The 11905-nt window shown below is 43.2% G+C and overlaps 1 protein-coding gene across 8 annotated transcripts in view; it reads right to left on the reverse strand.

Annotated features, from left to right (window-relative positions):
- CC2D2A (coiled-coil and C2 domain containing 2A) overlaps positions 1-11905 on the reverse strand; it is a 101646-nt gene that overhangs the window by 35037 nt on the left and 54704 nt on the right. For all 8 annotated transcript variants that reach the window (XM_025051769.1, XM_025051770.1, XM_015594913.2 and 5 more), the window contains 3 exons: positions 6547-6703; positions 4252-4399; positions 1539-1677 (listed from right to left, as the gene is read on the reverse strand). In XM_025051769.1, coding sequence (XP_024907537.1) covers positions 1539-1677; positions 4252-4399; positions 6547-6703 — 444 coding nt within the window. The remainder of the gene's footprint in view (positions 1-1538; positions 1678-4251; positions 4400-6546; positions 6704-11905) is intronic.

Raw genomic sequence — 11905 nt, forward strand, 5'->3', positions numbered from 1 at the left:
GTATATATAATATCTATGTGTTTTAAATATATTTAAACATAATTTATAGTATAACCTTTTACTATATTTATGCACATATGTAGATAAGGGCCCTAGAGTCAGCTGATCAGCTTCACTAGCTCCATGGCCAAGTCCTCTTAATTCTAAACAGCACTTCATGGCCTTGGTCAGTGAGAAAAATGAGCCAGAGATGGACCAGGCGCCAGTCTCCCATGTCCCGTACACTGGCACAGGAAAGAAAGCTTCAGTACCACTGAGAGGCTGAGCAGGGATGGACTGCACTCTGCCCAGGTGTCTGCCAGCTCCTATGCAGGGTGTTCTGCCGGCTGTGACCTCCTCCTGGGCAGAAGGAAGCCAGGAGCAGAGATTCTTAGGGCTTTGTGTGGGGAAAGGTGACCCTACTTTGAAAATCCTGGCTCAAAGAGAGACCAGTCGGGAAGGCGATCCCTGTGCTGTCCTTCTGTGGGAAGGCAAATGTTACACATGAAAAATGGAGGTGCCACATACACTATGGACCTGTTGGCTTAAAGATAATGGAAGTGTGATTTGAAAACTTTCCATGGACTAGACTACACTTTAAGTAATATGACTCATTCTCTCTGGTATTTCTCTTATCTACACTGAAAGCATCGTGTTGGAAGGAGAGTTTATACATACAAAAGTCAGACTTTTGCTTTAGTACTTACCTTAGAAAGACCAGGGGAGAAATGGAAATTTTCATCTGAGTTACAGTTACCTTTCTGATGAACTTATACGAATAAACACAATCATGGAATGTGTTGCTCTGGTCACTTTCTGGCTCATCTACTTGTTTATTATGTTTTTGTGGGAATTATAATCTTGGGAGCAAAATCATTTGTATTTGATACCGAGAGAAATCATTTACTGACTAATGATCCATTTTATTTATAAATTCACCAAAGAAAGAATTTTGAATGTTATGATAGATACAATCAACTTATCTCATAAATATTTAAATGAAAACCAAATGATAATGAAATTAATCGTCAAACGAGAAAACAAACAAAATCAGCATTTCTTAAAATTCCCCTATCGGTCTGTCAAAGAGTGATGGAGAGGGCACATACTCTGAAATCGGATGAACTTGGATCTGAGTCTTTACCAGCTATATGACCTTGAGCAAGTACCTCTGTGTGTCTGAACTCAATCTCCTCTCTGTAGAAGGGGCAAAATAAAACCTCTCTTTAGGGTTTTTACAGAGGTTTGAGGTAAGAGTAACAACAACAGCATACTTATTGCACACTGATCGTGTGCCCAGCAAAGTGTTGATATGCCGTGGCTCATTTCTCATAACCACACTGTGAGGGCATCTCAGGGCTTAGAAGCATGAGTGCCTGCCTTGATCACATAGCCAGGCAGGTGCAGAGCTGGAATTTAAGCTTTTCATTCACTCAGCACTCATGCTCTTAAGCTCTATAGAACATAGAGGGAAAGAAAAAGGACTATAGAACATAGAGGGCTGGACCATGTCCATTATTATTACACCGAGTCAAGAACTAGTGCATGTGCCACGTTACCGAGATCAGCTGCATCAGAGGGGCGTTGTTGGGGTCATTCGGATCGAGCTTGGACTCCGCTGCCCATTTGGCCAACTTTTTCATGTCCATCAGTCCTGATGTGCCAATAGATGAGATGGCATCTGCTCTTTTCAAAGCGCTGAAAATAAAAGGTTCATTCCATGAGACAGGCTTTACCACGGAGCAGTCTGGGTCAGGACCACGAAACCCCCAGACGCGTTGTTTAAGGGAGCTGTTACTCTCCCTGAGAGAAAATCTGATTATTAGGAAAGTCTTCTGCCATTTTTCTTTACTGGACGACTGCTATTCAATATGTTAGAAGAACAGTAAAAGGGTATAAATGGTGGGGGAACACAGTTGCAAACCACACGTCTGATAAGGGGTTGACATCTAAAATATGTAGGAAACTCATATAACTCCATAGCAAAAAAAACCAAAAAAATAAAAAAAACCCAAATAATTAAAAAATGAACAAAGGAACTAAGACATTTTTTCAAAGAAGATATGCAAACGGTCAACAGATACATGAAAAAGTGCTCAACGCACCTAACCATCAGGGAAATGCAAATCTAAACCATGATGCTGTATCACCTCACCCCCGTTAGGATGACTACTATCAAAAAGAGAGGACGCGGAGACAGGGGACGCTTCTGCTCTGTCAGTGCTGCCACTGAGGGGAACAGTATTTAGGTTCCTCAAAAAAAATTAAAAGTAGAACTATCATATGATCCAGCCATCCCACTTCTGGGCATATGTTCGAAGGAAATGAAATCGCTATCTCAAACTGGTATCTGCACCCCCATGTTCACTGCAGCACTATTTACAATAGCCAAGGTACGGAAACAATCTACGTGTCCACTGACAGATGAACGGATAAGGAAGCTGTAGTGTATTCATAAAGGGAATACCTCTCAGCCTCCTATTTGTGACGACATGCATGAACCTTGAGGGCTTTATGCTGAGTGAAATAAGTCCAACGGGAAGACAAACACTGTACGATCTCACTTATATGTGGAATCTCAAAAAATTAAATTTATAGAAAGAGAGGCTAGATTGGTGGTTGCCAGAGGCAGGGGGTGGGGGCGATGGGTGCAGGCGGTCAAGGGCACAAACTTCTGGTAGTGAGATCAGTAAGTCCTGGGAACGTGATGGACAGCATGGTTTCTGTAGTTAGCAATACCGTGTTGTATATTTGAAAGTTGCTAAGAGATTTATAGAAAGAGAGGCTAGATTGGTGGTTGCCAGAGGCAGGGGGTGGGGGCGATGGGTGCAGGCGGTCAAGGGCACAAACTTCTGGTAGTGAGATCAGTAAGTCCTGGGAACGTGATGGACAGCATGGTTACTGTAGTTAGCAATACCATGTTGTATATTTGAAAGTTGCTAAGAGAATAAATCTTAAAAGTTCTCATCACAAGGGAAAAAACTATAACTATGTGTCATGATGGATGTCAACTAGACTTATTGTGGTGATCATTTGACAATATATACATATGTCAAATCATTATGTTGTACACTTGAAACTTTATACAATGCGATATGTCAGTTATGTCTCAATAAAACTGGAAAAATAAAAGAAGTACAAATGGAAGGACTACAAATGCGACCCGTTTGGACGATTGCCCAGTGCACGGTGCATGTGAGTGTCCCCGAGTCCCTGGGTCCAGGCCAGTGAGGAGCCTCTGCATCTGGTGCAGGACGCCTGAAAGGCTCACAGTCAGGCCACTGGGGAACCACGCATGGCTGACGCTAAAACGAGAGAACATAAACATGCAACTCGCGTAAGCATCAGCTCCGGCCGCGACGGCACTCCGCGGAGGCCGGGGCTGTCAGCATGGTTGAGTTGGGGGGGTTTTGACAGAGCTGCATTTCTGATCACTTGTGCCGTATGTTACTGCCTTTCCTGATTAGAGCTTTAATCCCCAGGAAATTTCTCGAGCATAAAATTCAATGAAACGAATGCAAAACGCTCAGAGGAAGTGGCGGCCAGTCCCTTGGCCGAGCTGCTGCCTTTATCCCAGGGACGTAGGGCTTGTGTCGGGATGGAGAGGGCACGCAGGGAAGAAAGCAGCCCGTTCTGTTCCTCCTCGTGTTGAAAATGATACTCGGCTGCTTGGGAAGTGTCTCCTTGATGATCAGAGTAAGTTTATCTTATAAACGAGGCACCCGAGGCCCGGGATGGTAAAATGATGGGCTCGAGACACATCTCTTGAAGAATGACAGAGATGTGGCCCGCACCCAGCTGCCCGGACAGGCATCAACCACAGAGAGTGGGCTTGCTGGGGTCTCTTTCTTCTGTTTTGAGTAGAAACCTAAGCATCTGGGAATCAAGGAAGAAGGCTGAGTATAGGATCTTTCATGTATCCAGAAGGTTCTACACCAATCATCACTAGCAATGAACCTTTACTCAGAGCCAAACATCTACTACGAAGGGCCACATCCCTCCATCTGTAAAACAGGAAGAAGAGTAGTCACAGAGTTTCTGCCAAGAGTAAACAAGAAAAAGCACTTTTTTCTGTATCTTACACTGATAAAGACCAAATATATTTGTTAGGCTATTCATATTTTAACTTTTGCCTTAAGAACAATAAAAACCCCTGAAAATACTGGCACAGGACAATAACAGGGAAGAATGTGATTCGCACGCTGTCCCCCCGGCCATCATGAAAGCCAGCATGAGCGTGGCTCAGCGGCGAATTCCAGCCACACACGTTACCTCCTGAATCCGGTGTTCTGCTGGGACAATGGAGGAATTAAAGGTATTCCGTTTTCTCCGACGGCCCAGGCCACGCTGTTGGACACCTTCCCCGAGGTCATCAGAATCAGCTGATTACTACCGTCAGCTTCAAAGGAGAAGGGCACTCCTGGGGACACAGCAGACCAGACAGGGTGTCGTTCAGACAGGAAGCAAGCCCCGTCGGGCCTGGTGAGAAGGCAGACAGCAGGCAATGCAAGGGAAGGATGCTGGTGGCGGGGGTGGGACCTGTCATCCAGCATCACCGGCCTCCAGGTGACGAGGCTCGAGGTCGGCCGCGTGGCTCTGTCTCTGACAGCTGAGTGTAGACGTTCCCATGAACGGTGCCTTAAGGTTAAGGGGAGTGGGACCATCTGTGTGCCTACTTAGCAGCTGTGTGACCACAGGCGGGCAACTCCTCTGAGCCTTAGCCTCCTAATGTCTGCAATAAGGAGAATAATAGTATCTCCCTCAAGGGATTATTGTAGAGCCATTCATTTATTCATTCACTCAGTAGGCGCTTATTTGAGCTCTGACTCCGTGCCAAGCACTGCCGTAGCAGTAAAGAAAACAAAAGGATACAAATCCCTGTTCTCATGGAGCTTACATTCCAGGAGGAGAGACAGGCAGTAAGTAAGCCTGATAAGACAAACGCGTAGCTGGTTAGAGAGTGACGTGTGAGAGAGAAACATTCATTAGGGAAGGTACACAGAAAAAGCGTGTTTTGGCGGGTGGGGAGGGGTTGAACCAGATGCGGTGGCCGGGGAGGCTCCATGACAGGGGACTTTAGATCAAGGCCTGAAGAAAGTGAGGAATGAGACATGCAGAAATCCTGGAAGGAGTATCCTTGGCAGAGACAACAGGGTGAGCACCCTAAGATGGGAGGATGCTGTGGTGGGGAGCAGTGAGATAGAGGAGGTGGTGCCTGCAAAGAGCTTAGACCACTCAACGGAGCTAGCTAGCGCTAAGCGAGGTGGCAGCGATGAGGCCTCACTGACTTGGCCCCCGCCGATGGGAAATTACTGGTAAAAAGTCTCTAGTTGGTGTGTTTAATTCACTAAAGGAAGAAGAGATTTTCAAGCACTAAATATATCAACTTCATGATCCGGATTTCCAGTTAATATCAACACAAACCAATACCGCTATCATACTGTAATAGCATCTTTGTGTTTTTCAAAGACCTTTCGTATGTTTTAAACGTTCCATCTTGATCTTCAAAATAACCCTCTAAGGCACCGAAGGAGGTCGGATTAGAACCATTCTATGAATGAAGGAGACGATATTCAAAGAGGTGACATAAACTAGGGTCACACAGCTTGTTGGTACCAGAGGTGGAACCAAAGCCCAGCTCTTCAAACTTTTAGACTGGTAATTGGATCTGGGCCTCAAAGAATTCTTGCAGAGAAATCTCCAGATATGACCTCACAATAATAAAATCACCTGACACATAAGAAAACAACCCATCATGGCAACAGAATCAGACCAATAAGCAGATAGGTATTAGAATGATCAGATACAGAATGTTAAAAATATTTTTAATGTTTAAAAAAATGAACAAAGTAAAGAATGAATAAAAAAATGACTGAGTCTAAGAAGAGGACAAAAAATTTGTCACAGCTGACCAGACTGTTTGGAAAAGAACTAAATAGAATATCTAGAAGTGAAAAGTATGTATCACTTCTTAGCCTTTTGACTAAGATTAAGTAGAGAGGTGAAAAGTACGATAACTGAGATGAGAAACACAATGATGAGTTTCAGTGATTAGGCACAGCCGGAGAGTGAATTCGTGACTTAGAAGACAGATTAAAAAAATTACACAGAATATAACAGTGAAAGAAAAAGATACCAATTATAAGAAACATAGTAGAAAGAGTAAATTTCCCCATCGTATATCTAACCAGAATTGTACAAAGAGCTAAGAGAGAGAATGTTAATTAACAGTCTCCCATTATAGTTATTTAAGTTATTTCAAACTTTTCAGCCTTAAAATAACACCATGATATAATTTTTTTAAATGCACAGTTTGTCTTCATTTTATTTTCTTAGGAAAGATGCCTAGAAGTAAAATTAAGGTGTCAAAGGCATTCTGAGAGTGAGATGGATTTCCTGGCCATCAATAGTACATAAAAAGTGACTTGGCAAAAAATTATTGTTATGGTTTTAATTTGAATTTCTGATAGCAATTTTATAATGATCTGGTTGAGAAGTGAGGGAGAAAAATGCATTCAAATCCAACAGTGAAACTGTGAGCCATTGAGGAGAGTTAGCTTTCCATACCACTTCCAACTCCCTCGTGGTCCAGGGTCACATGCTGGTCACTGCTAAACTCCACCTCTTCAATGGGAGCCCTTCCACTGACAACGGTCGTTTCAGGAATAGGCAGAAACACTTCTGCCAGCAAGGTGGTACCGCTGTGTCCAACTGTCTCATACACCTGAAGTCAAGGAAGAGAAACAGCCAGATAAAAACAGCAATAGTGTATGCCACTTATGATACTTAGTCCACTTATCTGTTCTGGTCAATTGTTCCCGCCCAGGGCGCCCACCTCCTAGTGGAAAGCCACATCCCAACAAGTGTCAAGTTACCTTCAGAGTCTCAGCAAATTACTGTAAGACTTCGTTTGAATCAGGATCCAAATTATTCCATACGTTGCGATTGATCGATATGTCCCTCATGCCTCTACTAATTTATAGGTGACTCCCCTTTTTCTAAACACTTTTACTTTTTTCTATACTTTTTCCTATATTTATATTGGTTCAGAACTCTAATGGAAAAAGGAGGGCCATTTATTGCTTGTCCCGACCTCTCCTAAGAGCCCACAGTTTTATAATCTTACACAGCTTTAAAACACGTGTAGCAGATTATTGCTCTCTGCACAGTGGACCTTGATTTGCCCTGTTCGGCATGGAGTTTCAGCCTGAGAACATGCTGCGCTTTCTTTCCTTCTCTTTCCATGAAGCTCACTCAAGGCTCTAAGGCTGTTATCTTGTCTAATCTTTTACCACATTCCTATGAAGAATGGTTCGCGACAAAGATTCGGCACGATGACAGACCCGGCAATTCGAATGATGGATTTGAGGCTCATAGCGGGGAAAGTCACCCATCTGGTAAGTTGCAAAGCTGGGAACTGAATCTACAACGGTTTCATCCAAACACTCATATGCTTTTTGTTATGTCTTCCTCATGGACCAGGGAAAATCAGAAAAGCGATTAAAAAATTAAGAATCCTTTTAAAGCCATCAGCATGATTCATCAAATATAATTCGTTTGGACAAATTGGTGAGAAATATGACTAAAATAGAATTCCACATCTGAATGAAAAAATAAAAAATGGAAATGTAAAAACAATGGCTATAATCAAGGCTTAATTAAGGGATCGCTTAGCATATGTAATTGTAATCAAAAGACCACTGATTGGATAAAGAAGATGTGGTATATATATAATGGAATATTACTCAGCCATAAGAAAAGATGAAAAACTGCCATTTGCGACAACAGAGATGAATCTTGAGACAGTCATGCTAAGTGTGAAAATAAGTCAGACGAAAAGTTGAGAATCATATGATTTCACTCATATGTGAGATATAAAACTGAAAGCAACACACGAACAAGACAAATAAAAACTCATAGACGCAGACAACAGTTTGGTGGTACCAGAGGGAAAGGGGGATGTAGAAAAGGGTAAAGGGGGCCCAATGTGTGGTGATAGAAAGAGATTTGACTTTGGATAGTGGACACGAAATGCAAGATACAGATGATATATTATTCAGTTGTACACTTGAAGCCTATATAATTTTATTAACCAAGGTCACTGCAAAACATTTAATAAAAAGAAAAAGAATATTAGAAGACCACTGAGCTCTTCCTGTCTCAGACCTCTCGGTTTCCCAGATCTCCCAAGGGAGTGTTGTCTGGGTGAGTCGGGGGTGCATTATTCATTTCACTGCAGGTATAGCCGCACTGTCTACCAGACTCACTATGTGCCACCGCTGCACCCTGAGGTCTCCCCAGAGGAACAGTTCTCTCTTCTACCAAAATTCCTTGTTCATGCATCATTTGTCTCACTGGGTGGTGAGATTCCTGAGGGTAGGGATCTCGCTTGATTTCCCTTTGAATGCACAGGACCTGCACCTGTGAACTAAAGCATTTAGAAAGGAGCATGTTAACTCTTAATAAACACTGAGATGGTAAATCCGAGAATGGTATTGTTCTCTTCTCTGAGCAGCTGGTAGACCTGGGTGTAGTGTGGTTCTCAGATTTTTTCACCTATCTTATATTACCCCGCATCTGCCTGTCAGCTCTTCCCACAGTCTGCAGAGGGCAGTGTGGTGAACAGGACAGGGAAGCCTTGTGGTCCAGACAATCTGGATCTTAATCCTGCCACTTATGAGCTGTGTGACATTGGGTATGACATGACTCCCTTTTTGCTCTCATTGTAAAATGAGGATGTTACACAAAGCTGAGCAGGAAGGCAGTAGTGAAGCTTAGCTGAGATGGATAAAAAGTCTCTTTCTTTTATTAGGAGCTCAAGAAATGTTGATTCTTTTTCCTCTGGGCAGTTAGAGTAATCATGTCTGTAGTCCTTTATACAATACTTTGCGGTTTACAAAATTCTTTCATAAACATGATTACATTTACCAAATATCTTGTTAAATCTTCATGGTTAATTGATTTTAATAAACCGTGAAATAAGAATTGTTTAAAATTTAAATTTAACTTATTTAATTTAAATAAAAGACTTATAATATCTGATAAGATCTGTCTTTTCAGGATTCCCTAATTTTTTTTTATAAGAAGATATTAAGCTGCTGAGGACGTATAGTAAATGTATGGCATATCTCATATTTGTAATTAAATCTGTATTTCTGGGTACCCAAAGGTAAAGAGGTGAAGAACAAACTACATTAAAGCTTAAAAGCTTTTAAAAAATCGAGACCTAATAAAATCCTGTTATTACCTCAATTTAAGGGAATAGAGAGCATACTAAAATACCATTTACGGTGGTCAGATACTTCAGAAGGTGATACAAAGGCAGTAATTAGGATTCATTAAACCTTTCCTGACCTTGTATCTCTCTTAACATCTGCAACTAGAGAATATCAAAACACTCCAACACCCAAAGCAGTTAAATCAGGGTGTGAAATGTTTAAAAATAAGAACAAATCCAAACGTTTTTCAGATACCTTACGTCTCATTTCATAATAGAAGAATCCACTGTTTGTTTGCTCAGCTGTGGAAGGCCAAGTGTTCATATTATGTGCCTCCAGTGGCTGTGCAAACACATCCTTCTTAGACTCTAACGGTTCATCAAATGTTGTGTTGTAGGACCACAGAGCTGCTTCTGAGCTTCTGCTCTGGTTTTTATGCCTGTGTGTGCCCTGTGCTGGTCACTCTGCTTCATGATGACCAACACATCATGATTCTCTGATTTTCAAACAAAACAAAACACGGTTTCATCTCTCGCACTTGGCTTTGGATATGGCACAGGCGGCCGCTCCTTCATCTCGGCTGCCGTTCCCCTGTCTGTGAGTCGTCTCTTAGCTGATGAACCCATCTCCCCGCAGTGTTGGATCAAACCTTCCCTGCTCTTGGGCCGCAGACCCGCTTCCTTCACTGGGAACCCCCTTGCCGCCCTGCCTTCCACCTCGTCTGGTGTCATTCCTCCCGCCTCAAAGGACCTTCTCCTGTCTCGATCCCACCCCTCCGGTATCCTGTTGGGTCTGGTCCCTCCCTCTCCCACCCACTCCCTCGACCGCTTTCCTTTTTCCTTTCCAAGGCTTCGATCTCTTTCCTGCACTGACTGCTCTTCTCTCTGCTGACCTTGAATCAACCACACCCCAAAAGTAAACCACGATCCTCTTTCCAAGTCTTCATCTGTTTCCCTCCGCCCCTTCTCTGCCGAGCCTCTGGGAGGGAGCCGCCTCTGGTATCTTCATCTTCTCTGCCCTCATCCCATCCGACCCAGTCCCCAGTCCTCACATCCTTCCCCACGGCAGTCTAATTGCCACGTCAAAGACCCCGTCCAGTCTGTCTTCCTGTGTCCCACAGTGCCTTGCGCGACATGTATGCTCAGTAAAACACTTGTTGGATTGAATGTACAAACGACAGGTGGGTGCATCATAATGAAGGGGTTAAGAGAACAGGTTCTGGGGGCTCAGCCCTGGCTCTGCCACTTTCGAGCTGTGTGACCTCAGGCCAGTTACTTATCTCCATACTGCAGTATGATGGGGGGATGATAACACAGCCGATTCAGCGAGTTCATAGACAGGAAATGGGGCAGGGCAGATTGTAATTGTTCAATAACTCATACTCAATATTGTTGACTAGCAACACAACTCAATACAGAGTGATGCTAAGATTGTTTTTTAAGATTTCTCCCACAGTAATGAGTCTTCAGAGTGCAGAGATATGTTTAATTTTGGAATTTGCTCTTCTTTACCATTATACCCAATTAATATGGTAAAATGAGCATGAAATTTAGAGTCAGACAGACTAGGGTTTGAATTCTGCTCTGCCATTTGACTTGCTTTGTTAAGTTACTCAGTATCTCGGAAGCTCAGTTTTCCCATCTTGAAAATTGGGAGAATAATAGTACCAGTGATTTTCTTCAAGATAACATGAGATAGCATACGGAAAGAATGTGGTCCTCCGTAGACACTTGGTAAATGCTATTTACCAGAGATTTTTCCCCATTTTCATGGGTGCCTGTTCAGTCTAAGCCCTCATCTTTGTACATTGAGATGATCACACCTACCTCCACCCTGCCCTGTGCAATCCATTCTCTCTCTAGCAGCCACTACCCTTCAACCTGCTCTCGGCCACCTGCGTCCTCCGCTCTGTCCACTGCGGAGTTCCTGGCACTTATCCCCTTTGGCTTCCGGCGTTGGCCCGCGACAATCTGACTCACTGTTGTCCGATTATGTGAGTAGATATGTAAGACGTGTGTAAAAAATATCTGTTTTGTCCTAATGTCTACAAAAGACCGACGACAGCCACAAAAGTGAACTGGCCAAGAGTTAACAGGATTGTTTTTTTCAGTCCAACAGTGCAATTCTGGAGTCGAGCCAGTGAAATCAGGAGAGGCCCTGGGAAAGGAAACTCAAATAAGAGCCAACTCCATCAAGAGGAAAGTTTCCCAATCTCAAACCACATGCCAGGGATATGAAAGCTCAACAGGATTGATTCGTAAGAAAAAATAATGACGCTAAAACATGTAACAGCCACCCAGCTGTATTACACACCCTTGTTGGTTTGCAGGAGTCAAGAAGATGAATGTGGGGTGATGATATTATAGATGCAAGTGAGAAAGAAATGAAGATAATCATCACAAAGCCTTTTTATTCCTAAATCAAATTTCATTGTGTGTGTGTGTGTGTGTGTGTGTGTGTGTGAACGGCGAAGCATTTATTTTGGGAAGACCTCAGAAGTTGAAGTTTCAAGACCTTTCTGGAAAGACTCTGCCCCCTGAGTCCAATCTCACCCTTCCCTTGGGGCCAACTTTGATTCTCCTTTTTACTGTCTTAAGTCAAACTGTCATCAGGTCCTGTCACTTCCTCCTTTCAAGGCTTCCGGGCCTGATCCCGTTCCCTCACTCCTGGCTTCCATGCCAGCCCCCGGGTTTACCTTCTGCTCTGTA

The sequence above is a fragment of the Pteropus alecto genome, unplaced genomic scaffold, assembly GCF_000325575.1.
Source record: "Pteropus alecto unplaced genomic scaffold, ASM32557v1 scaffold5, whole genome shotgun sequence".
NCBI classification, from domain to species: Eukaryota; Metazoa; Chordata; class Mammalia; order Chiroptera; family Pteropodidae; genus Pteropus; species Pteropus alecto.